This window comes from Talpa europaea (assembly GCF_964194135.1).
Source record: "Talpa europaea genome assembly, chromosome: 7".
Taxonomy (NCBI): domain Eukaryota; kingdom Metazoa; phylum Chordata; class Mammalia; order Eulipotyphla; family Talpidae; genus Talpa; species Talpa europaea.
In genome coordinates, this window is record NC_140074.1 from 117,594,427 (window position 1) to 117,622,081 (window position 27,655).

A 27,655-nucleotide genomic window follows, 5' to 3' on the forward strand; every position below is an offset into this window, starting at 1 on the left:
TTTTCTTTCGCTAGTTGGTTTTGAAGTGCAGCAAGAGACCAATACCGCATTGTAGTCAATCAAATAAAAGAGAACAGAAGGCCAAGCAGTTTCCAAATGGTTATTTTATCAGATTTTTTGAACATTAAATTTACCCTCATTTGCAATCCAAAATAGTTACCTGAAGTTTGCTATTTTGTGTATATGCGTATATTTACTTTTACTGTATATTTGTTTTCTAAACTCTTTGGCACAATTTTCTGGGGGCGTTCAGACTGCCACAATACATGTTCAGGAGAGAATTTTCGTGCTGCCAATTCCAAGCATTAAAAATTTCGGTTTGTTTGGGTTGTGGTTTTTTTTGTTTTTGTTTTGAAGTCTGCATTCTTTATTTGTAACAACTGTATTTTTTATTTTTTTCTATATCCTCTAACTCCAGAGTTTTCTTTTTCTCCCCCCTCCCCCCCACTTCTACATTCACAGTTGAACCATATTAGGAAAGCGCCTTGATGAAAAGATCAGGGTGGGAGCTCTGACCATTCGTCAGTGTTTTCCCTAGATTTAAAAAAAAAAAAAAAAAAAAACAAAAACAACCTAAAAAGCGTCTTTCCATTTTTTTTTTTCCCTTTTACATCTCTTGTGCTGCATCAGTAGACAGAACTTCAGTTAGTTTTATGAAATGCAACCCCTTTTTTTTCTGGGAAAAAGAAACTGCAATGACTTGAAGTTGAGAATGTGGATACCGCCTCACTCACACACACTCATTCTCAGACTGTAAAGAAGCCCTCACCCTCCTTTTAGCCAGCACGCATACAGCACTGTGTGGCAAAGGTACACCAAAGGTGGGCTTGAGACCCAGGCTCCATCTTCCTTATCAGTAGCAAAGGCCAGGCTGCCTTTTACAACAAAGCACCACAGCTGAACCCAGTCCCTCCTTCTCTTCCCAAACCAGTCATTCCACTTGGCACCAGCCAAAAGACAAAAGCTAGTTCTAGCCTTTCCTGGAAAGAGATACCTTCCTCTTTTTTTTTTTTAAGCAAGTAAATCCATCATTTTTCCTTCTCAAGACGGCCGATGTTATGGTTTTCTACGAAGTCAGTGCTTACTTAGCTCACTAACAGCGCTGCTGTTGGTGGCTGCGGCTGCTGCTGTGGCAGGATTTTCAATGTGGTGTGTTTTCAAGCCTCATTCACTCATCCTCTCATTCCCAAACATTCAGCATCCGTGCACACTCCTCACTTCCGGGTTTTTCAAAAGATTGGAGATTTCCAGTGGGGGTCTCAGGTTATCATCCCAATGGTAACAGATCTAAAAACAGATGGAAAACAGGTCAATCTTTTGTGCCGTCTACCTGCTTTCATTAGCATCTATTATCAGAGGGAAGACTACTAAAAAGAAGTAACTCAAAAACTGCAGAATAAGACAACGCGAGTATCTGAAAGAAAGCAAAACTATACACTTCAAAGTGGGATCAGACACGCTGGATATCTTATGTAGAGCTGAGCAATGTCTAAAAGCACTGGCAGTAAAGACAAAAAAAGAACATGAAGAATGGAATAGAGCAGAAAAGAGAATTATGGGAAAGTACCATATTGAGAACTTTATTTGGGGATTTCAGTAAATTCTCGTTATGTAAGCTATTCTTCTTCACCACGAGGAATCATGTTTGGTTCAATTAAATATTGAGGTTGCCTGACCCTCCTACTAGTACCAGGCTTAGGGATAAAGGCCTGGCTCAGAAGCATTTATAAGGGGAAGAGTACAAAACAATACACCAAAAGAAGGTAGCCCTTATCAGAACAGTCTAAAGAAAAGTACCTCCTCCCCAAGAAAGTAGAAGAGAGAGAGACAAGCTCTTACCAAGCTTGGTTCTTCAGTTTCCTCAGTTCTTTTGTTGCCCATGTAGCAAGGGTTTTTGCTTTGCTAGTCTTCGATCTCCGTCCTTCAGTTAACAGTTCATGGATCATTGGCCTAGCTTCTACTAATTTCAGTACATCCTTCCCAAACGCTGTACATAAATCCCTGTGCAAAATAAACACACCTGAAAATAAGCGCTTGGTCTATACCAGTATCATGTTTTGAACCTTACAAACCAATGCTAAGTCAGCTAAGGGTTTCTTAGTAACCATCTCCTTTTCAAAGCTGGAAGAAATTTTAGAGATAAGTAATACCTGTCCTCAACAGATGACAAAAATGAGGTGTAAAGAATGACTTACCCAAGGTTCCACATCTAATTCATGATAAAATCAAAACTAGAATCCAGGTCTTCGAGCTCCTCAAGACCAATGTTCTTTCTTCAAATAATGCCTCAAAAACACTTACCAGTGAGGGCTAACCAGAGGTAATTGTTGACCAAGATCAGAATATGGGATGCACATAGACTGCCTCCTAAAGCTCAAAGAACTTATTTCATAAGGAGTTCTTTGAAGTTAGAAGCCTAGAGGATCTGATAAAGGCTACAGCTAAAATATCTAGAATGAATTATCATTTGCGAAAACCCAAAACAGACACTCTGGGTTTTATTAGAGAGTCTGCTCCATGCCAAAGAAATGCGGGTAATTGCCATCTAGAATACTCTGGAAATTCTCTACTACAGAATTTTACATCAAAAGTTCTATTCAGTTATTGAAAATAGGGTATGACCTACCCTATCAGTCCAGCAGCACAAGCTACTACTCCATCTGTATGATCTTCATCTCCAGCAATGTGGTCAATGAAAGACAGAATAAATTCTACTCTGGGTTGAACCAGCATCACATCCGCTATTAAAAAAAAGAAAGTCTGATGAAGCTATCTATTCCACAACTGGCAGAAATATACCATTTCAGGGGCCTCCCCGGTGGTGCAGCGGGTTGAGTGCAGCACTGTGAAGCTGTCCGCAGCCTCTGTAGTGCGGGTTTGATTCCTGGCTGGCCAGGGAGATTCCCATGTGGCATGGCAGACCTCTCCTGTCTCACCTGCTGCTCCCCTCAACAGTGTATTTCAGTTCTGCTCCCCGCTCTGGCAAATCCTCTCACCCTCCCGTGCCTCTGACCTGTACCCCAGTTCTCATATAATTAAAATATTTTACACCCCCAATAGGAAGGTTCAGGTTGAAGAACTAGTTACATTAATAGTTATATATAATGCAAGAAACTGTTCTTCCCCAGAATAAGATGTCATTCTTTCAATTAACATAGAAGACAAAGGTATTCCTCTCACCATATGGGCATATATTATATATATATAATGAAACCTTTTCTCTAAGCCCACAATATCAAAGTGGTAAAGTACAAATATTCCTCCAATCAACAGAAAAACTAGAACATCGGGTGATATGGAAAATCTGATTTCCCTCAATCCTTAAAATTCAGCTGTATGAATTTACAGAGGCCCTTACTCCACAAATGCCACTCACAGTTGGCACAGATATAACCAGTATTTCTGCTATAGCTTTTCTCAAAATCCTTGTGAGATCACATCCCTTGCATCGCTCAAGAAATTTCAGGTAAAGAAGCAGGTGGGGGGAGCAGAAATAATAAAATCTATATTCTCCCCCCAATGCTACTCTCATTAAGGCACTCTCCTTCCCCCTTTCCTTTAAGCAACAGGTGCTAGTTAAGAAGTTAGCTATAGGGCCTCCCAGTGGCGCAGCAGATTGAGCGCAGCGCTGTGAAGCTGTCTGCAGCCTCTGCAGCGTGGTTTCAATTCCCGGCCAGCCAGGGAGCTACCCACATGGCGCAGACCTCTTCTGCCTCACTTGCTGCTACCCTTGGCAGTGTATTTCACAGTCTGCCTGTTCTGCTTCCCATGCTGTCTCTGGTGAATCCTCTCACCCTCCCACGCCTCTGGCCTGTACCCCAGTTCTCGATTAAATAAAAATAAATCTTAAAAAAAAAAAAAAAAAAAAAAAACCAGTAAGCTTGAATGAGACACAGCACATTCAGCTAAGCGCACACTGGACTAAGTGAACTGGGTGGTATACTCAACGGTGTACGTTTTCCTGGTCTCCCTTCAATCCCTGGACGATTCCAGTATAGGCTTCCAGGCAGCCTTCCCTCAGCTCATTCAGATAGTCCACCATGTCATAGTCTGACTGTAAGAGACAGAGAAGAGAATCTCATCAGACTCACTGCCTGATGTTGTGTTTGTCTGAAGTCTGTTCCTCCAATTAGGGCTGGATTTGAAGAGAGCATTAAGCTTACCTTGTCTACCTGGGCTTGGGAGGCCTGCTGAAGAGTATTCAACACAACCTCTAAGTATTTTTTAAACTCTCCACCAATAGCAAGGGCAATATCACCAAATACTGACAGAATCTGTGGCTTCACAGACCTATGGACATTCTCATTCTGACAAAGAAAAAAAAGGGAAAAACAAATTGGTAAAAAAGTAAAAATTCTCTCAGTCCCCAAGACTCATTTATAATAAGCAACTGCAGTATGCTGGATATAGACCTTAAGAACATACACAAAAATTAACTGTATCTCTAGATACAGGCTATACATTAGCCTTTCTATTGTACCTCTGTTCACCCCTCACCAATCTCCATACATCGGGTATCCATTCCTTTAACTAACTTTACAACCTTTACAATCATCTAGTGAAAGAATCGATGATTTCTTCAAATACCGGTAAATTAGATGTGTGTATAAACACTCACCCCCAAGTTCTCCAGTAGCAGTTGCATCACCTCATCACAGAAAGGTAAAATGTTGGATTGTAGAGCACGACATAAGTCTCCCACTAAGCCCACAGCTGCCAGACAAACCTGGAAAGAATCAAGGAAATGGTCTCCCTACATGAAAAGGCTATCTACAGGGGTAAACCATTCTTACTTGGCTGCTAGTCCTTTACCATTTGAACCTAGAGTCAAATACAGAGACATACTCCCAACTCCCACTCAATGTAACAAATAAAATAGCTCAATTCGACCCTCCCCGGTGGCACAGCGGTTGAGCACTGGGTTGCAAAGCTGCCTGCAGCCTCTGCAGCGCTGGTTCGATCCCCAACTGCTCCCCGGCCACTGGAGGAGGGTCCCACATGGCGCGCAGACCTCTCCTGCCGCCCGCTGCTCCCCTCAGCAGTGTACTTCAGTCCTTCTGCCTGCTCTGCTCCCTGCTCTGGCTCAGGTGAATTCTCTCACCCTCCCGTGCTTCTGACTGTACCCAGTGCTTGTATAAATCAATCAATCAATCTTGTATAAATAAATAAATAAATCTTTAAAAAAAAAAAAAAGTTCAATTACACAGGGAAGAACTACCTTGGCTTCAGGAACCTGACTTCGTACCACAATGACTATCAAGTATAAGAGAGAATATAAATTTTGAGTGTTGTTTTGAGAAGACTTGCCTACCTGGTACTCAGCATAATTTTTTAATCCAATGCCCAGGAAGGGTTTGAAGGCCTCCATGTACTTTAAAAATTCACCACCCAGTACTGTAAAGAAAAAAAGAAATCAGTGCCCAGAGAATATCACATAAGTGAGCAATAGTCATCATTTAGCTTTCCCAAATGTACCCAATCCACTCAACAGACTGGGTGGAGGGAGTTAATACTGATTCTATAATGAAGACATTAAGATTGTCTTAGAAAAGGGAAATTCCTTACAGCTGGGAAGGCCTAAATCTTATGCCTTCTAAATAAATGCCAAATCTCCAGAGTGGGATTTCGTTCTGGCTAAAATGACCAAGTGGTACGGCCCTCAAGGAATGTCATGGTTAATTTTGAAGGGGTTGAGTTAACACTGCCTCCTCGTCATTTAATTATAATATGTTCTGTCTGGAAGCCAGCTTAAAAACACCAAACCTATCGAGAACTTACTTAAGCCAGTCAGGAAAAGCAGCGCTGGGCTTCAGAGTCAAATCAAGCACTGTAGGGGCCAAATGAACCTCTCCGGACCTTCCAGGGGGTCACGTGTTGCCAGACCAGAGGAACACAGGCTCTTTATGCTAGAAGTAGACCTGGTCCTCAGGGAAGTAGTCCTCAGGTAATGGCCTTGGTAATATACCTTATAGGCCACCCCCGAAGCACTGCAGATTTCTAAAGTGCTCCTTAATATGTTTTTAATGGCCCTTCTTTAAAGAGCCTTAAGTTATATATGGTTTCCCCAAAGCAATTTTGCAGAGTCAGACGTGTTACCTTAAGATTAATTAATTCTTAAAATTTACTTAGTGCTTTACTCCATCCATCCCAGGCACCATGATGTGTCAACCTGAGTCCAAAGGACTACAACCTAAATCAGGAGGTACCAGAAAAGAAAACAGAAACCTTTGCTTCCTACATCTTTGAGCCAAACCTCAATAAAGCAGTACTTTCAGAGGTAAAGGAATCTGATGAAGATGATGTACATAACAGAACCCCCCTCCCTGCCCCAGCCACCAAAAGCTACTAATCCAGGGCCTCCCTGGTGGCACAGGTGTTAAAGACAGTGCTATCAAGCTATCAGCAGCCACTGCAGCACGAGTTTGGGACCTGACCGTCCAGGGAGCTACCCACATGGCACAGTAGACCTCTCCTGTCTAGCCCACTGCTCCCCTCAGCAGTGTATTTCAGTAGATCTGCCTGTTCTGCTCGCCACTCTGCCTCTAGTGAATCCTCTCAAACCCCCCCCACCTCTGGCTTACACCCCAGTTCTTGTATATAAATAAATACATCTTTTGAAAAAAATAGGCCAAATGTTACTTTTATAAAATTAAATATGAAAGAATTTAAAAAACAAAATAAAACAAAGTTGCTGATCCAAATTCAACCTGGCTCCCCATTTACTTCAAGAAGAGTGGCAAGGTAGTTATACACAAATTTATAATCTATGCTTAATCTAACATTTAACTGACTTACTAACCCAGCAAAGTAAGACAGGACAATATTACTCCGCAGTCAAAAGAAACTCTAGCATTCTAAAGATAGTCCTTGCCAGATTTTGGCTCACTAACCTTCCACCAGTGTGCTAACTGCCATTAGGGCATCCTCTTGCACTACCCCTGACCCAGCTGTGCTTTGGAACATCCTCAACAGGGAGGCCATGACCACATCAGAGATCTGCAAAGCATCTTGATGTTGAACTTTCCGGAGAACATTCTGTGAAATGAACAAGAGTTAATCTGTTGATTCCAAATCCTGCAATCAAAACACTGTAACTTTTTTCCCCTATCGATTAAGTTCCTTGGGGAAAAATCATTTTTAAAAAGGCCAAATCCACTCTCCATGCTTGAAAATTTTGACAGTGCAATTCATAAGCAACTAACATACAAATATTAATAACTCCTTCCCAATTTACAGCAAACATGAGATGATCTTCCATGGTGCAGAAAGTCATCTCTGCATTTTATTTTTGTCTGTGTGACAAATTCCTGTTAGTACCCTCTGTATCCAGTCTTACTGGAATGACAGTTAAACTACTTCAGGTTTAAAGCAGAATACTTCATATTACTATTCTTAAAACTAGAAGCAACTCCTTCTATATTCTAACCCATTTACAGATGATGATCAAAAAATATTAAAAAAAAAAAATAGGCTCAATAAAATTAAGTCAACCTGATTTCTTCCAACTCAGTACCTCCCTCCCCCCACTACCCTTTAACTGATATTACTCAATCATTCCTGTATTTTGACTGACGAACTCTTAACAGTCATGTTTTAAAAAATGAAGTTATGAATAAAAAAAGAGTTCACAGGCTAGAAAATCTAGTTAATGTCACTCAATACCAAAATCTAGTGCCTACTTAAGCCTGACCAAGTTCCAAGGTCTTCCTGTTCTTTCATGAAAAGGTCCCCTCTCACAACTCCAGTCATTAGTGGAGAGTGATATTTTCATTTTCAGTCTTTCCTCAGAAAAAGACTACTATCAACACCAAATGTCAATTCAAATACAGCTTCCAACAGCAACTGTTGGTTGAAAAGATGACTGTAGACACTGACGGCTGTATTTAGCTGAGTGAACCACAGGTGGGAAACAAATCTCACCGGTCCAGGGCTGGACAAATCAATGAAAATCAAAGACTAGAAGTTGCCAACAGACAACAGATGTACAACTAGAAGGACCATCACACAAATAAGTAGTTTCCTTTCCTACAATCCCGTGTCAAAGATAAATCACACCTTTATGTAGACAAGAAAGGAAAGTGGAATATTACTCTCCCAACCTAACAGAGACCAAAGTTTCCTGAGAACAGCTTCTGAGCAGCAAAACCTATACCATTTCAGAGATCTGTATGCACATGAACTTACTTATCATCCCAAGATATTGATTCTTTCCCCTGTTGTTATTAAGTGATAGGCACCACCATACCTGAAGAGTCGCGCAGAGTAAAGACTGAAGGTCATTGAACTGGATCCTATCCGATGTGCTCTGGATATGTGACTACAACAAAAAAAGAACTATCATGTTCTGAAAAAATACTACTCTAAAAGGGCTCTAAACTCAGTATTTGCATTTTTTGCTGGAGTTACACGGGCCATTATATAATCTTTACTGATGCTAGCTAGCACAGGTAAGTAACTAAACACATCATACATGTTGTAACCATGTGTGAGCAGAAGTGAGGCACCCCTCCCGCCAGTGTCTAGAAGGCCCAAGTCTCACCTCCATCTGAAGCACCTGCTGCAGTCGTTCCATGATGACCAGAGTAGTTTTCTGAACTGCAGGGTAACAGTCCTTGGCACTGTTTTTCACAATTTCCATCAACGATTCATATGCAGAACTCCTCAGGTTGTTCTGGTGTCCATCTGGTCTGTAAGGAACACACAATAAAATCTTAAAGCCGTAACTGAGGAAGAACAAAGCTGCTGTTATGTGAAAACTGTCTCACGGAAAGTAAGAATCCACAAATGATGATTGTAGATCTGGTTTGAGTTTAGCAACGCAACCAGTCAGAAACCAAATTTTCAACCTTTGAGCCAATGGCTAATGTTCATTATGGTCTACAGACCAGGTGAACGGTCCGCTTGGAATTAGCTAAAATTATAGGGAAAAATTAAATTTAAAATTTAAAAGCCGGGCCTCCCTGTGGTGCAGGGGTTAAAGACGGCACTATCAAGCTATCGCCAACCACTGTAGCATGAGTTTGATCTCCAGCTGGCCAGGGAGCAACCCACATGGCGTGGCAGACTTCTGCCTTGCCCACTGCTCCCCTCAGCAGTGTGTTTCAGTAAATCTGCTTGTTCTGTTTCCCACTCTGTCTCTGGTGAATCCTCTCACCCCAACACCTCTGCTCTGTACCGCAGTTCTTGTATGCATAAATGAATAAATCTTTGAATAAATAAAATTTAAAAGCCATGTGGACAACAGAAAAGGATACCTAAATAAGTTAAGAAAGGGTCTCCCCTGGTGGCGCAGCGGTTGAGCGCTGGGTTGCGAGGCTGACTGCAGCCTCTGCAGCACAGTTCAATCCCCGGCCACCGGTGAGGGTCCCACACACACACACACAAAAAAAAAAAAAAAAAAAAAAAAAGTCAAGAAAAACATGCCTCAACTGTCTTTAGTCATGTGAGATGCCATTACATACAATCTTGAACAAAGGAGATAAACTAGTTAAGCATGGAAGAATTTGTGCCCACTCTTCTTCCCAGTGGTTTCTTTTAAGCATGGCTTAAGAGTACAGCTCACACAAACAAAAGAAATTTACAGGTAATGACTCTAAGACCCTAACTTATAACCCCTTATTATTTCAGGGCCTTCCTGGTGGCGCAAGGGGTTAAGTCACAGCACTATGAAGCAATCTGCAGTCACTGCAGCATGAGTTCAAACTCCAGCCAAGGAGGTGACCCACATGGCATAGCAGACCTCTCCTGATTTGCCCACACTCCCCTCAGCAGTGTATTTCAGTTAGTCTGCCTGTTGTGTTCCTCATTCTGTCTCTGGTGAATCCTCTCACCCACGCCCCTCTGATGCATAAATAAATGAATAAGCTCTTGTATGCATAAATCAATCTTTTTAAAAAATTGCATTTCAAAAACTCATTTATAAATCAACCTTTTTTTTTTTTTTAAATTTATGCACATAAGAACCAATAGAGGCCAGAGGTGCAAGCGGTGGGAGATTCACCAGAGATAGTGGAGAGCAGAACAAGCAAATGTACTGAAATACACTGCTGAGGGGAGTAGTGGGTGAGTCAGGAGAGGTCTGCTGCACCTTGTGGGTTAGCTCTCTGGCTGGGGATGGAACGCATGCCGCAGTGGCTGGTGATTGCTTGACAGCGCTGAAACTAACCCCTACACCACCAGGGAGACCCTAAATCAACTGTATTTAATGCCAAGTTCTTCATCCAATATCATACAGGTTAATGATCTGGTGTGGCAACTAAATTCATAACGAGAGCCACTATTTCTCATACACCATAATCAAATGTTCCTGTTAGCTGTGGACAACGCAAAATCAAGGGACCTCACTGGATTAGTCTCTATGTAGAGAAATGCTTTCCAACATTAAGTGCAAAATGAACATTTTTTTTTTTTTTTAAATATAGGTCTTTTTTTTTTTTTTAAAGATTATTTATTTATACAAGCACTGGGTACAGTCAGAAGAGCAGGAGGGTGAGAGAATTCACCAGAGCCAGAGCAGGGAACAGAACAGGTAGACTGACGAAATATACTGCTGAGGGGAGCAGCGGGTGTGGCAGGAGAGATCTGTGCGCCATGTGGGACCCTCGCTGGCACCGGGGATCAAACCGGCGCTGCAGAAGCTGCGGACAGCTTCACGGCCCAGCGCTCAACCGCTGTGCCACCAGGGGAGGAACCAAAATGAACAATTTTAACACAAACAACAGCCTATACTCTGTTCTCTCATTTACACATAAGTAGACTATAGGATTCCTTTAATTTCTTCTGTTATTAATGTCTCTATGGTTAGGTCAGAGAGCCCACATACAAAAGACAAAAAGAAGTGAATCCAAAGACCCTATCCATTTATGTGCAGTAATATCAGTTACCTGTCTGTGGTCTCCAGAAGCTTTTGAACTATGAGCTCAAAAGAAGATGATAAGCAATAGGTAGCTGGTTCTTCCTGATCATCAGCTACGTCAGCAGCTTCATAAGCAGCTTCAGCCAGACTGGAGAAAGCCTTAGACACAGACAGAGTTAATATTAGTCCTTAAAGAATACAACCCCAGGATTACCTCATTTTCTTTAAGACACCTCGGGCAGTATTCCTTTCCAACTGATCTAAGAATAAATGAATGCTAGTGAATTCTGAACATGTTTTGTCATGGTCTTCAAGACAACTTAGCATTTTACAGATACCCTGAAAATGAAATTTATTATTTGTATTTCACTTGTTTAGCCCAATTCTAAACAGCAGAGTAATTTCATCAACCATGTCTCTCTGTCATTTTACCATTTCTCTTTCCATCACAGAAAGACTTTTAGCCCCACTCCTTCCTTATTTGAACTTCCTCCAAGCCCCTAAAGTCCCTAAAGAACTACATTCAGCCTATACTGACTCAGCACTCAGGCCGCCTACCTTCTTCCCTCTTGCCCCCTCCCCGCCATGGCACTCTTTACAGCCAGCAATTCTCTACCTTAATCAAAATTTCTTGTCCCCAAGCAACTGAAGGAAGAAAAATGACTCCAGATAGTTTTCCCACTGGGTTAGCATGACTATTCTAAATGGTTCAAGAACCAGTCACTATGAGTCAACAGCTCCCACTGGCTCTTGCAGTCACCATCTCCCCCACATTTTAATTGAAAAAATTAGAAAGGAGATGCTATCCAGAAAAAGTCAGTGAGGTAGAGCAATTTTCTCCCACACCTACTTCTGCCGATGGCTTGGCCAAACTTTATCTTACCAGGAAGAAAATCCCTTACCCAGCAGACATTTGAAGCAACTCTGGGTTCAGCACTGAGGCCTTCAATCAGACATTGCAGCAGGGGAGTCAAGTAGACATCATTGATGGCAGCTTCAGGGAGCAGCTCACAAATTCTGCCTACAGTCCACGCAGTTGTATCCCGAACAACTACACTGGGGTCTTTCATTAGTTCTATTAGGGTGGGCATAGCCTAAAAAACAAAAGTTAAAATTTGTTAAAGTTTTAACAAATTAACATGTTTTAACAGTTAACATGTTAACAGTTAAAACATGTTAAATTCATGCTGACTGAGACCTTAGAAAAGGAAATACTGATGGCTGCATTTTAACCCAAAACATCAAGATGGTTTTGTCATTTTAGAAGACATTCCTGTGAATTGTCCAACAATATAATAAAATTAAAGTGAAAAAGTTCGATGGGTCACCAAATCCTAGTTTTAAGAGTGGTACGAATGCTCTCAGCAGTCTTTACTGGATTACTCAGGTGGAGATCATAGGATACACAACCACATCATGAAACTTGCACTCTATATGCAGTAAACCTCTCTATAATGATTATGTCATTTAAAAGAGCAAAATAAAATACATTTCTACAAGGAGAACTTTTATTATGTAAGTGGCAGTTTGTACAAAGAATAGTCATATCATTAAAAAATTATAGGGGAAATGTTCACGATACAACATTAAATGAAAAAAGTGGCAACTATTTGTACAGTAAGATCTCCATTCTGTCACACATAGATGCACCTTAATCAAATATTCCTGTTAACTGTGTACAATGCAAAAGAGAAAAGAGTTAAAAGGCTAAAAACCAAGAGTAACAATGCTAAGAATGTTATTCTCGGACAGTGGAATTATAGATGACTTTTTCTTTTTGACCTTTTCTGAGTTTCTCAAAAATCGTATACTCTTTGTAATAAAGTTGAGAACTATATCCCCCCTCAAAAAAGGGAAATATATTTTCCCTATCATCAACAGCCTATACCTAGAAATAACCTTTATGAACAACTACAAATAGCTTTGTTTTAAAAATACACATTTCAAACAATAAATATCTCACTTTCTACCCCAACACTCCATTTCACCTGTATAACTAGTGGTTTGAGCTGATTGGGCTCTGGTCCTTCCAAGATACAGCCGAAAGCCATCACCGCTGCATCCCGGTACCTCCAGTCGGGGTTTTTAATGTGTTCTTTAATGAAGGGGAGGACATGTGGGACAATGTCATCTTCACAGCAGGTGGCCAGAAGCATGAGGCACACGCCCGCTGCTTTGCAGGGGTTCCAGTCATCGTCATCATCATTTTCGTCCTGATGGATCAAAGTGGCATTAATTCACTATTTTTTCAAAGGATCACCAAAACTCAAAAAGTCTTCCAACTACTCCCAATGTCATAGAACTTGAGCTTTGGGGAAACAAGTAAAATATAGTCATTTTATTTTTATCACTTACAAAGACTTCCTCATAGTCAGCCACTGTTAAAAGATGTAGATGGGAATTCCCATATAGTACTATATGAGGGAAATAAACTTTAACTACATGCAACAAGGATAAATAGCTAACAGAGTGAAAGGTAAAACAGTATAGGCAATGATTCCAGTATATAACTTTACATAAAAGTTCAAAATTAGAATTAATCTATGGGACTAAAAAGGTTGAGAGTAATGACTAGAAAAACATGAAGGGGGCTTTTAATGTGCTAGTAATTGTGACAATTCCAATAAAAAAATTAAACAGAAAAAAGACTTCATATTCAGATCACCCCCTCAATTAGAATTTAAGGTATATCTTTCCTTATTGTGGCCATGTAATTTAAGACAGGTTGCCTGTTCAGTTTCTTTCTTTTTTTTTGTTTTGTGGGACCCTCGCCGGCGGCCGGGGAACAAACCGGCGCTGCAGAGGCTGCGTGTAGCCCTGTAGCCCAGCTCTCAACCGCTGCGCCACCAGGGAGGCCCGCCTGCTCAGTTTCAAAAAATTACATATCTGAAGAAAATTTGTTCCCAAATGAGAAAAGCACAACAGAAAATATACAAAAGCTGACTTGAAGGCCAAAGGATAAAAAAATAGCAACTATAAGAAAGATGAGATAAAAATTTTAAGGGAACATTGAGTTCTTTTCAAACTAAATCTATCTCTAACTTATCTTTTGAGGTAGCTATAATGAAAGACACATACTTCCCCAAACAAATTGCATTCCTATGTACAAAACAATTTTGCAGTGCTCAAAGTTACTGCATTGGTTCCTCAGAGCACTGCCAGCTCTTTGGTATTATTTCACATGAACTAGAAAAGACGAAGTGACATAAGAATCTTTCCAAACACCATACCAAGAGAAATTGATGAATAAAGTCAAAAAGGAAAATGACAATCAAGATATATTTTACAAAAACTTCTTCGTTTACTCATTTAAACCCACATCTTCACAAAGTCTTGTTATTTTTTAGTGTCTCAATCTTACTAATTTGGAAGTTAATGATCATGAAGATGAGTGGAAGTTTCTTTCATGTGCTGGAGTCTCCCATTAGAATCTGAGTAACTCTCATCCAACCTTATCAGCATTTTGAAAGACAGATGAAAATACTCCAGGGCATCCCTGGTGGTGCAAGGGGCTAAGCAACAGCACTGTGAAGCTATCCCGCACCCCAGGCCGGGCAAAGAGCTACCCACATGACCTCTCCTGTCTCGCCTGCTGCTCCCCTCAGTAGTGTATTTCAGTCAGTCTGCCTATCTGCTCCCCACTCTGTCCCTGGTGAATCCTTTCACCCCCCCCCAACACCTTTGGCCTGTACCCCAGCTCTCATATGCATAAATAAATAAATCTGGAAAAAAAAAAAAAAAAACCCAGATAGTAAAAGATACATGAATGGCTGAATGGCCTAAAACTAGTACATCTCCCAACTTTACTGCAACTTTATTTTTTAAAAAGATTTATTTTATTGGGCCTCCCGGTGGCAGAGCGGGTTGAGCGCAGCGCTGTGAAGCTGTCTGCAGCCTCTGCAGCAGGGGTTCGATTCCCAGCCGGCCAGGGAGATATGCCCACATGGTGTGGCAGACCTCTCCTGTCATGCCCGCTGCACCCCTCAGCAGTGTATTTTGGTCCGTCTGCCTGTTCTGCTCCCTGCTCTGTCTCTGGTGAATCTTCTCATCCTCCCATGCCTCTGGCCTGTACCCCAGCTCTTGTATGAAAATAAATAAATCTTAAAAAAAAAAATTATTTTATTTACTTATGCATAGAAGAACTGAGATCTAAGCCAGAAGTGAGGGGGCGGGATGGGGGGGATTCACCAGAGACAGAGTGAGGAGCAGAACAGGTGGATCTATTAAACTACACTGTGGAGGTGAGCAGCGGGTAAGACAGAGGTCTCCTGAGCCATGAGGGTTAGCTCCCTGGCTGGGGATTGAACTTGTGCTGCAGTGGCTGGCGATAGCTTGACAGCGCTGAAACTTAACCCTTGTGCCACCAGGGAAGCCTTATCACAACTGTTAAAGTCTTATCTTGGACACTACAGCACATCAGAGCAGTGTATATTCAGACTCAGTTCTTCACACAACTCAGAATGTGGACGATCTTACAGCTTCAGTTCAGCTGTCACACTAGATGACAGAACATCAGCGTTGCCAAGTTCCTTCATGGGAAGTGTTCTATAGCTAAACAACCCTTAATAAGATTTCACAGCTTACGTGCCTAGATTTTAAAGATAACTCACCTGTTTAGTTACTGTTTGTGTGAGGATTGGAACCAGGTACTGTAGTGCTCCCTTGGCATAAAACTTGCTGGTGTGCTCAGGGGGCCGACCTTGTTCTGCTGCCTAAAGAGAAACATGAAGTAAATTCTAGAAGCCAGCAAACAAGCTATGATACTAAAGGCATACAGTAAGAGCTGCCCAGGGGTCTGTACAGAAATACATGGAACAAATGTTAACATTCACTGTGATCTCTGGAGGTGTTCATTTTTTGGTCTACTTCAATGAGATTCTTTTAGGTCATACATAGTATCACCTTAAAGAACCAAAGCTACCGCAAATACATCCTTTTTTCCACAAGCTCAATTCATGACAAATAAGGTTGGAAACAAAACCTTGAACTCAAAGATTTTAATTGTGGAACTAACCTTTCTCCATATCTAATCCTTCCAGCAGAGTATCATTATCAAGTTTATATCCCATGTTTGCATTACGACTTCCAAAGAGAGCATTCGGTCTGCCCACCTGTGACAATGCAGGTGCTTCTTTTCATCAACTCTCTCCCTCTGCAGGGCAGCAGACTTCCTGCCTGCGACCTGTACCATGCAGGGACTTCTCCTCACTGACCTCCCTCAGAAGAGGCAGCTCTCCTCAAGGCCGGCCGCCCGCCTGCAACCAGGCAGGCCTCTCTCAGCAAACCTGTCTCTTTCAGAGCAGCTCTATCTGCCTGCTTGTGTCTGTGCACGTGTATTTCACTGACCTATCCCTTTTGTAATAAATCTGCTCTTTAAATATTAAAAAAAAAAAAAGACTTCCCAAGATTATAAAGTCAGCAACAGATGCCACTTTGTTAAATTGTGGACTGCCTACTGCCCCCTAGTGTTCATAGCACTAATATAAATATTTACAATAAATCATGCCTGACTGATTAATAAAATCATGATTCCTTTTTACTTATCTGTCGCTCTATGAAGGATTTTTGGCTAAGAGAAAAATCAAAAGTTCTATACATGCAGACACCCTCTCAATCCAGTCAAAACAAAGCTTTCCTGGAGAAAAAAAATCCACAAAGGAGATAGATCTCAAAGCCCAGTTGGATTAACAGCTCCCCTCCCACATCAACCCTCTCCAGTCTTACCTCTGAAGCCTCAATGGCCAAATCCATTTCCTCATCACAAACATTGGACCAGAATTCTATCCCTTGTAGGGCCACCTCATCAATGTCACTTTTCATTGCTTCAATTGTGATCTTAAAAGAAAAACATAATGCCCCATGCCACACATAAGTGCTAGTTCAAATTAGACCCTCCCATCTAACGAGACATTCAAGTTTCAAATATGGGGACATATGAAAGCTAGAGAAAAGAAACATTTCACTAGCACAAGTACCATACAAGTTTTCTTGGCATACCATTGATGAGCTTGAACACTCAAGTAATTTCCTAGATTTCACAGTATTAAGTAAAAAAATCAGAACTGACAAAATAGCAACTTGGGCTTTGCAATTAATCAGAAGTTCAAATCACATTAAAATAGAAATACTTACCGCAAAAAGGGCAGGACCCATGTATGTCTCCATGTACTGATAATACAAGGACATTATCTTCACCAGATTCTGTAAGGCAGCCACTCGTACCTTTTACAAAAAACAGATTAAATAGTCAAAAATAACAGTGCAATCTAAAAAGGTGAACTTGACTCAAACGGAAGAAGCATATAAAGGATCAATCAAAAAATACATATGGGGGTAATGCTATCATTTTCCCAGAATCGATCTCTTCAATTTTTTCATTACCTCTTCCTATTTATTTCTCCTTTTCTTCTCTTTTATTTTGAAGGTGGTTACGGCACATGGCAAGACTAAACTCACCAATGCCACTCAGACTGGATGCTGTTGCTCCCAGCACTTCAAGGGTCAGGGTCAACATTTAGGTTATAGTAAGGCTGTCTCAATAGCTAAGACTGAAAACAATCACTTGAAAACCCTATGGCAATTAAGTAGCAACACTGATCAAAAACCATTTGTCCTTAAACCTTTTTTAAAAGAAGTGATGGGGCCTCCCTGGTGGCGCAGGGGTTAAAATGCAATCCATGAAGCTATCCGTAGCCACTGCAGCACAAGTTCGATCCCCAGCTAGGGAGCTACCCACATGGAGCAGACCTCTCCTGACTCGCCCGCTGCTCCCCTCAGCAGTGTATTTCAGTCAATCTGCCTGTTCTGTTCCCCCCACTCTGTCTCTGGTGAATCCTCTCACCCCCCACACTTCTGGCCTGTACCGCAGTTCTTGTATGCATAAATAAATGAATCTTAAAAAAAAAAAAAAAAAAGCGACAACTTCCATTAGGTTTACTTTCCAAGTATTATTTTTTCTCTCTAACATGAAGAAAAATTCTTATTAGTAACAATATTAGTTAAACCTTATCTGAAGCCAAAGGATTTTCAATATTTCAAACAACTTTGACATTTCCTAGGAAAGACTGAAGACGACAGGTTTTTCATATGACCTCACACTTACCCTTGTATCTGGACACTGTGTGGCTTCACAGACCACCTGCATAATAAAGTGCCTCTCAGACTGCAAGAAGAATAAAAATAAAGGGAATTAGCAGAACGTTTCAGGCATATTAAGATTGCTATACTATTCCTTCAAGGAAAACCTCATTCATTCCCTCAAGTCCCCATACCACCATGCTCCAATCACAAAGTTTTCCCTTGAAATAGCACTGGCGCTATGAAGAGTCTGCCCCTGGTATCTTCTATATGACCTGGCCTCTAATGAGAGGCCTCATCTTTTAACCCCCAAAATGACCTTCAGTAATAAGACTTCATGGAGGAAGCAGACAGGAAAATGTTGGTCACAGAGTTAAAGACAGTTAACTTAAAAACAAACAAAAAAACCCCCCCACATTTAGGAAAATCAATTTCCTTGTATTTAAGAAAATTCAAAACAGCAACTTGATTTCAGACAAAATTTTCTAAGAGGTGGCATATCCACATCAAATATGGTAAGAAATGGGAGAACAGAGTAATGAACTTTATTTGCTAGCTTCCAAGTCTTCTGATAACCAAAAGGAATAACCTTGTTTTCTAAGCAATTAGAACTGATTGCAGTTTTCTTTGGCTTCTTAGACCTCATCCCATTTTGTCCACCATAAAGATCAAGAAATGGGAAAAAGCAAGCCTGAAATGTTAACAAACATATACAAAAATAGTATAGCCTTATAATTCAGAAATTCCATTTCTGGGCATATATCTAAAAGACATGAGAGCAGGTGGGCCTCCCTGGTGGTACAGGGTAAAGACTCAGCACTATCAAGCTATGCACAGCTACTGCAGCATGAGTTCAATCCCTGGCCTGGAAGCTGACCCACGCGATGCAGCAGACCTCTCCTGTCTCACCCGCTGCTCCCTTGAGCAGTGTATTTCAGTAAATCTGCCTGTTCTGCTCCCTACTCTGTCTCTGGGCGAATCCTCTCACCCTCAGCACTTCTGGCCAACACCCCAGTTCCTGTATGGATAAATAAGTAAAATCTTAAAAAAAAAAAAAAAAAAGATATGACAGCAGGGTCTCAAAGATATGCTCACAACAGCTTTACTCACAAGCCAGAAGATGGAAGAAAGCAACATAAATGTCCACTGACAGATGAATGACTAAAGTGTATTATACATAAAATGGGAGTGTTCAGCCTGAAAAGGGCAGAAAATTGAGAAAAGCCGTAATATGCATGAACCTTGAAGACATTATACTAAGTGAAATAAGCCATTCACAAAAAACAAATACTGTATGACTATTTATATGAGATAATGTAGAGGAGTCAAAATCATATAAACACAAAGTAAGCAGGTTGGTTGCCAAGGATTGGAAAGGAAAGTGGGGAGTTATTTAATAGAGTTTCAATTTAGCAAGAGGGAAAAAATTCTGAAGACTGGTTGCAAAACAATGTGAATATATTTAATACAACTGAAAAGTACACATAAAAATGGCTAAGATGGGGCCTCCTGGGTGGCACAAGTGGTTAAGTCTCAGCACTACTGAAGCTATCAGCAGCCACTGGAGCACAAGTTCAATCCCCAGCCAGGGAGCTAACCCAAATGGCATAGCAGACCTCTCCTATCTCGCCCACTGCTCCCCTTAGCAGTGTATTTCAGTCTGCCTGTTCTGCTCCCAACTGTCTCTGGTGAATCCTCTCACCCTTCCCACACCTCAGGCCTATACCCCAGTTCTTGTATGCATAAATAAATAAGTCTTTAAAAAAATAGTTAAGATGGTAAAATTAACGTTAGCGTTATCTTTTAATACAACTGAATATAAATAATAAGAGAAAACACTTTCTGGCAAAATATTAATGAAATAGGGCCTCCCCAGTGGCACAGCGGACCGAAGCTGTCCACAGACTCTGCAGCGCGGGTTCGATTCCCCGCCAGCCAGGGAGAAACCCAAACGGCGTGGCAGACCTCTCCTGCAATGCCCACTGTTCCCCTCAGCAGTGTCTTCGGTTTGTCTGCCTGTTCTGCTCCCCACTCTATCTCTGGTGAATTCTCTCACCCTCCCGCGCCTCTGACCTGTACCCCAGTTCCTGTATAAATAAATTCTTTAAAAGGAAAAAAATATATATATATATAAATAAAACAAACTAAATAATTAAAACTGGGCCTTCCTGGTGGCACAAGGCATTAAGCACAGCACTGTGAAGCTATATGCAGCCTCTGTAGCATGAGTTCCATCCCCGGCTAGCCAGGGAGCTGACCTACATGGTGCAGCAGACCTCTCCTGTCTCACCCACTGTTCCCCTCAGCAGTGTATTTGAGTCCCCAATGTCTCATGTAAATTCTCCCAGGATCCCCCACTTTGCACCTCTGGCCTGTATCCCAGTTCTTACATGCATAAATAAATCTTTAAAAAAATGAATTAAAACCACCTTTCTAAAGAGGAATGAAAGATTGCAATTTCTGTATTTTTAAAATTTTTTCCCTACAACTTTTTAAAGAAATCCCAAAGTATTCCCACACTTTATAGACTACAAAAAGAAAATCCTAATCTTAGAAAACACTTTAGGTTACATTATTCCCAGAAGTTTGATGAAAAATAGCAAATACGGGCCTCCCCTGGTGGCGCGGTGGTTGAGCACTGGGCTGCAAAGCTGCCCACAGCCTCTGCATCGCCAGTTCGATCCCCGGCCGACGGCAAGGGTCACACATGGCGCACAGATCTCTCCTGCCGTGCCCGCTACTCCCATAGCAGTGTTTCGTCGGTCTGCCGGTTCTGTTCCCCACTCTAGCTCTAGTGAATTCTCTCACCCTCCCGCGCTTCTGACTGTACCCAGTGCTTGTATAAACAAATAAATCAATCTTAAAAAAAAAAAAAAAAAAGCAAATACCTGCACCATGGTCATTTTTCCATTACAAAAACCTTAATTTGAAGGGAAATGAATACTTCCAAGCAAGATGGTATTTTCTAAATTATCAACTTAAAACCAATTTTCATTTAACTCTCCCTTCTAAATTCTTGGAATCTATACTTGTCAAAAGACACTTACCTCTTTGTCAAAGTTTGCTTTGGTGAACTCCAGTGAGTTCAGGAGTGCATTTGTGGCTGCGAGCTTCACATTATTACTAGGCTCTTCTTTCCTCATCCCCTGGATTATGGCAGTCAGAATCTCATTGGATTTATCCTGTAGCTGCTCTGGGTCCTAAAAGAAGCAGAGAAGGAAAAGGGCAGTGAATGAAATAATGAACTTGTGATTAACCAGCCATCCTTTAAACTGTGAAATCCACTCAAATGAGTATCTTGACTTTCTATGCTTTTCTCCAGATTTCCATTTTGGGATAACCCTGCAAAAAATATCTCAGACTATTAGTAACCCAAAACTGAACTAAAACAAGTTAAATTCATCAACTTCATCTCCGATTTCTTAGCATAATGACTCTGGGCATGAGGTAAAGCTGTCTCTTCCCACCCCATCCTGTGCAAACGAAGATAGCAGTCTGGTGTTTTCTCCCAGGCATCTGCATCAAATGAAATAAAGTATGAGAACATAAAAGGCCAAGGATGGGGCACAATATCTAGGCAGTCTAATTCCACGTCAAGTGCTATATCTTTGTTTTATCAAGTCTGTTATCTCAAAACACATACCAAAAGTGTGCAACAACAGTCCTAGTAGTAGGCTGAATTTAACTTAGTACATTGTGTCTCCACTGGTTAAACCAACTAAAAGAGTTGGCGAAGTGTTTCTGTAAAATAGTAAACAACAACAAAAAAGGAACACAACATCCAAGGTATACTGAGGATCTTAAGTAAGGGGTGAGGTAAGGGATCTTCCAAGTTAAAAATATCCTCTCACAAAAGCCTAGAATGTAAGCATTTCTAAACACCATGGATTTCTATTTTGACTTTGTGACCCTGAAGTCTTACTTTAGGGGACAATTAGCAATGTGAGGATAAATAAACTGTCTAAATATGAAAGTCTAAATAAATAAAGCAGTACACTTTTCAAAACACTCTGCAGTTGCTTGGTTTTTTTTTTTGTGGTCACAGTTACAATAAACTTTTAAGTTAGACACATCAGGCAGCACTTACTATATCTTGGCAAATGTAACCGATTGCTTCCAAAGTTGACTCTTTCATGTGCTCTGTGCTGTTGGGGTTCGTGACATTGGCCACCAGCTGAGGGATGAGTTCAGGCCACTGGTTCACTGGGATCTCTGCACAAGCAATACCAGCCACACACTGGGAGGCGGAACTAGGCCTGTAAGTTTCTGTGCCCAAAGTCTGCAAAACCTGCACATGCACACACAAGAAAGCGACATCAATTTCTTATACTACCTGAGCATAGTTTCCTACGAAAACAGTTCATCATTCCCTAAATTTTCTATAACACATAGAAGTAGAAAAGGTCGACAGTATAGGCAGCTATTGGGAAAAAAAGCCCCAATATCAAAACCAACACAATCAACATTTCCTCACAGTCTAGAAATGAAACCAACCACCCCCTACTTCCAAATATAATTTCTTAAAGTGAGACACCTCAATTCAATATTCAATGAAAGATAGAAAAGTCAATTAGAACCAGAGATTGCATTAAAAGGTCAGAAGGAGAGAATAGTGACAAAATTCACCTTGTTGGTAGCATAATGCAGCCTTGTTTTCTGGAAAGTATGCAATTTTAGAATGAGGCTAACTCTGGGGCATTCCAGTGGGTCTGATTCATAGTAGATCACTGTCTAACCCTAATAAAGGACGAGATTTTCCCACTCATGAAATATGAAACAAACCTTCCTCTTGGTCATTGACAATTCAGCACCCTGAGTAACTTTCATGGAAAGGCCTTGGTCAAGTAACATCATTAGATACAGAAACAAAATTACTGACATTACCAACACCTAATGACCAATCCCTATTTAATTTCTAATCTGAAAAGGATCATCCACTCTTTGCCCAAGAATCAAAGAACTGTTCTTCTCAGTCAAAAACAGAGACCAAGAACTAATCAGATATATCAATTAAAATGAGATCCACTTATCATTAAACACTCTAGCTTGAAATGATACTCATACAAGTATTTATGTAAAGGGTAAAGGAAAAGGTACAGATAAAGGAGAAAGCCACAATTGACCCAGGGTTAATTATTACCATGATCAACTAATTCAGTCAATGAACTCACGAAGAATCACCAGTCCACTCATAAGGCAAATAGCTAACTGTTCCTGGCATGAACACAGGACAAACAGTAGCTGCCAGATATTGAGGCCAGCTCTACTGACTGGGTCAGGTCACTTCTTAGTATCCTGCTTTGTAGCTAATAATAATAAACTCCCCATCTTTCCCCTTCATACAGTTTACCATTATCCCTGGCACCCCCACTCCTAACATCTAGCTATTAGCAGTTCTGACTGATTCTAAATGCGGGTTTTGCTCTTTTAGGACTATCTGGGCTACAGTGGACTTTAAAAACTCTATGTCAAAGACTTGGGAGGGAGGGGAAAGGGAGCTTACAGATGAACTGTCCAAAAAAGGCAGGCTAGCCCAAATCTCCTCCTAGCACACTTACAGAGTAGCTAATCACATTCTACCTGTATCTTTGCTCCTCCAAATTGCTTCTAGAATTTAATATCACACAAGATGATTTAGAGGCCACTAATGTCCATCTCCTGACTACTGAAAATTATTGTTTTTAAACTTGGGGTAACCTCCAATTATGATAACAAAACTAGCTTTCAACTGGTGTTCAAGACCCTGATTTCAAGAGACAACCACCAGTATTTAGAAAGCATTAATTACCAGATGTGTTATGAAAGGGAAAAAAGTTAAGATAATTGCCACATTTTTCTTCAAGCATATGGGCTCAACACTGCCTATACAAACTCTTACTCTCAATTACAGTTCCAATCATGTCTTATCATTTACTGTCATAGGAAAACCGAATGGACACTGTAAGCACCAATATTTCCACTGGCTGATGGAATGAATCTCATTTATTTCAAATTGCTGGGGGAGGAAAAAATGCTATTGTATGAACAGACCCAATGTAGACAGAAATAGCTCGACAGACTACAAAGATGATGCAAAATAAGGTGCATTTAGTAACCTAGTTCCCCACCATGGGTACCTCGATGAAAGACTAGAGAAGAAAGGTCTATTAAAGAAATGACTGCTTTAAAGGGCAATAATTTACCTAACATTTACACCTAGAACCAGAAAATCACAAATTATGATATATATAAATAACCATGACCTGCACAAGTACACTAGGAACCCCACTGGTTTTCCCTCAAAGGCCAAAGATCAAAGGGTGACTGCACAGATGCTTGACTTACTCTCCCACCTTTATGCCTTATCCACGTAAGACAGGCCACTAAAGAACCTCATTAACAAGAATTTTGAAAAAAGGCAAGCCCATCTCTTCATATATCTGAATCTTTGACTCTTTTGTTGCAATTCGAATGAATTTCATGAATGAAGAGCAACATGGGATGCTCAATTTTCCTCAAAACTTGTCAGCCCACTCTAAATGCATCTAAAAACCTAAAAGTTTTTTAAAGCACTTAGTAATTTCGGGCCTCCCTGGTGACACAAGGGGTTAAGCACAGCACTATGAAGCTACCTGCAGCCTTTGCAGCATGAGGTCAATCCCCAGCCTGCCAGGGAGCAACCCACATGGCACAACAGACCTCTCCTGTCTCACCCTCTGCTCCCCTTAGCAGTGTATTTCAGTACAGCTGCCTGTTCTGCTCCCCTCTCTGTCTCTGGTGAATCTTCTCATTCCCTGCACCTCTGGCCTGTACCCCAGCCCTTGTATGCATAAATAAATAAATCTTAAAAAAAAAAGTACTTAGTAATTTCCAAATAGATAAAAGCACCGTTAGAGCCAACCTTATTTCACAAACTTTGTGAGCGTGAAAGGTCTAAGGCAGTATTTAATTCACCTTCTGATGCCACACAATGTTATGCTTAAACCACCAAACACTGAATTATCTACCGCAGAAGCTCAACAAGAGCTAGGCACTGGCTGACAGGGAGAATAACTTGGGAAGACATTTTTAAAAGTATCTCTCAGCCAGCTCTCCAAATCAGAATCTCTGGAGAAAACTTGGAAATATATGTTACTAACAAATTTCCTAGTGACTCTTATAGACCAAGTTTGAGAACCACAAATTTATATACTACTTCACTGAAGAACCTACAAATTCTAACAGTTCCCAAACTTCTGCAGTCTAATTATCTGAAAAGAATTCCAAATCACAAATGGGGATGGGGAAAATGAACTGAGAAAGTGTTTATTCAAATAAAATTTTTATTTCAAGTAAAGTTTAGATCCCAGAAACCCATTACTACACTGTCAACTCTTTCCCAAGCAAATGACAAAGGTATTTCTTGTTCCCTGGGTTATATGACAAAAAGCAGATGTTACTTACATAATTCTTGACTTCCCTTCGTGCATTAGCATCAATAGCAAGCCACCTCTGCTGATATTGTGTCTTGATATCTGGATCTTTAGATGTCAGAGAGTTCTTGATTTGTAGACCAGCTGCAACTCTGGCAACCTGACTGTTTCCTGGGTTTGCCAGCACTCTGGACAGTTCCACAAGGAAAGTGGGCTGTTAAAATAAAATGCATTTGTGAATGAAAACATCTCTTGGGAGTTTCACCAATTTAAGATAATTCATGGGACACAGAAACACTGGGGGGGAAAATCTATATTTTTCAAGACCTAACATTTCAAAAAACTCTAAAATATCTACTTCAAGATTCCTAATGAGGATTCTTCCATATACCTAAAACAGTGCCTGGTACTCAATAAATACCTGTTAAGGGATTAAATGTGTTATGACAAGGTATAAAGTAAATCTTTTTTCTAAATCTAAAAAATCTTACTCCAAAAAGGAATGATACTCAGGCGGTTTCAGATCAGATCTCATGGAAGTAGGTAATCTTGCTCAAGAGAGGGAAAACTTATAAACTTAAAAACATACTTAGGATACAAATTCACAAATTGTTATTGTGACTGTTCACCAAGAGGGGAACAATGAGAAAAATCAGATTTATAAAAGCATCAAGGCAAACTTATCAAAGAAAGTATTTTATTTGCCGGCACAATAAAGACATTTCACCTGAGTTGTCCACTAACAGCAGATTCCTGAAAAGCATGCTCAGTATTTCGTAATGCATAGCTTCCCTCAACTACCACCTTTGTTTAAAAATTTAGCACCCATATCACCCCTTCTATCCTGCAAAAAGCTATTCAAGTGGAAAAATCAGCAGGAAAAAACAAAAGCAGATAGTTTCTGACAATTAACAAGTTCTGCAATCAGAGAACTCTTGAAACTTGTATTATGAAACATTAAAGAACGTTAGGAATAAACGGCATCTTGCAAATTTGCAAAAGCAGAAAAAAAATACCCCCAAGTGGAAGTGCCTAAGTAGAAAAAAAATCTTTTCTACAGAAAGACAACAAAAAGGTTAGTGAAAAATTAGCACATACAAGGGCAAAAATTTATTCAAAGGCAGTTTATATGAAATAAGACTTGTCACTTTTGGGGGGCTTATTTTATTATTTATATTTTGGCTAGGTAACACAAAGGAACACATTTGGTTACTGCGTTATTCAGCGTTTACCCACAACCTTTAAGAGATGTCAAACATCCACCCCTTCTTGCTCCCCACCCCCCTAACGGGAGAGGCAACCTGAGAGAAAGGTTACTGGCACACAGGGCGGTTCAACTAGTGCACCCCATGTGTCTACACAAAGGTCCAGTCTTTATAGTGGGCTCCTCGCTTTTTTTTTCGGTATCCCTTCCATTTGAAAATACGAAAAACGAGGATCTTTCCTCTGTGATTTCATTTGCAAACAGGCCCGATCTCAAGGATGAGCCTTAAGACTGTCGTCGGGCTGCAGATCAAGTCTCCATGCATCCAAGCAAAAGCAAAAAACAAACAAACAAAAAAACCCAAGAAGAAATAACCGGGCAGGAGAGGGAAAATATTAGTCAGAATAGGTTAAGAGGCCTTCGCATGCCAGGTGTGACCACGAGCACAGGCCACGGGAGACAGGGAAGGCGAGAGCTGCGGGAAGTAGGTGGAAAGAATCCCAGGGGCTGCGGGACAGGAAGGAGAAGCCGGCTCCGGTCAGAACAGGGCAGGCAGCTGGGCTCGGAGCTTCCACATGGCCCCTAGGCCCGGCTCCCCAACCCCCACCCGCGCTGAACACGCAGCGCCGCGCAACCTAACTTCCCTTCCCTCCCTCTTTCTCCCTCCCGCCGCACCGCCGCCCTCAGGCCGCGCGGCGATTGGCCGACAGTCACTCCGGCGCGCCGCGCCATTGGCCCGCTGCCGGGGCCCGGGGCGGGACACACCCACCGGCTTCCCGACGGCGGGGTTAGGTTGGACCGGGTGGGGGGGAGGGGGACGGGATGGGGCGGGGTGGGTTCCCGAGGCCTGGGCCTCCGGGAGGGCGGGAAGGCCCGCACGCTGGGATGGGGAGCCGGCGGGACGGGAGCCGGCGGGGTGGCACGCACCAGGTTCTCCACGGCCGCACGCTCCAGGAACTTCTGCGCCGCCTCCAGTTCCAGCCGATCTGGAGGCAAGGAAAGTGGGAGAGGAACAGGGTCAGAGGGGCCACGGCCTCCCCTCCCCCCACCCAATCACCTCAGCCCGACCCCCGGCCCCCGCGCCCTACCGGGAGACACGGTCTTCTCGAGGATGGTGATCAGCTCCAT

General features: G+C 41.5%; 1 protein-coding gene across 1 annotated transcript; it reads right to left on the minus strand.

The window, feature by feature from the left end:
• Window positions 1-1,634: 1,634 nt before the first annotated feature.
• KPNB1 (karyopherin subunit beta 1) lies at window positions 1,635-27,655 on the minus strand (the record flags this gene model as incomplete). Its single annotated transcript, XM_084238237.1, has 21 exons — window positions 1,635-2,001; window positions 2,627-2,741; window positions 3,949-4,054; window positions 4,164-4,307; window positions 4,619-4,726; window positions 5,312-5,394; window positions 6,891-7,035; window positions 8,246-8,317; window positions 8,540-8,687; window positions 10,884-11,014; window positions 11,758-11,949; window positions 12,844-13,068; window positions 15,466-15,567; window positions 16,580-16,690; window positions 16,988-17,077; window positions 17,958-18,017; window positions 20,980-21,132; window positions 22,020-22,220; window positions 25,355-25,537; window positions 27,455-27,513; window positions 27,616-27,655. The coding sequence occupies 21 exons, from the start codon at window positions 27,653-27,655 to the stop codon at window positions 1,836-1,838; spliced, it is 2,634 nt and encodes an 877-aa protein (XP_084094363.1). The 3' UTR covers window positions 1,635-1,835.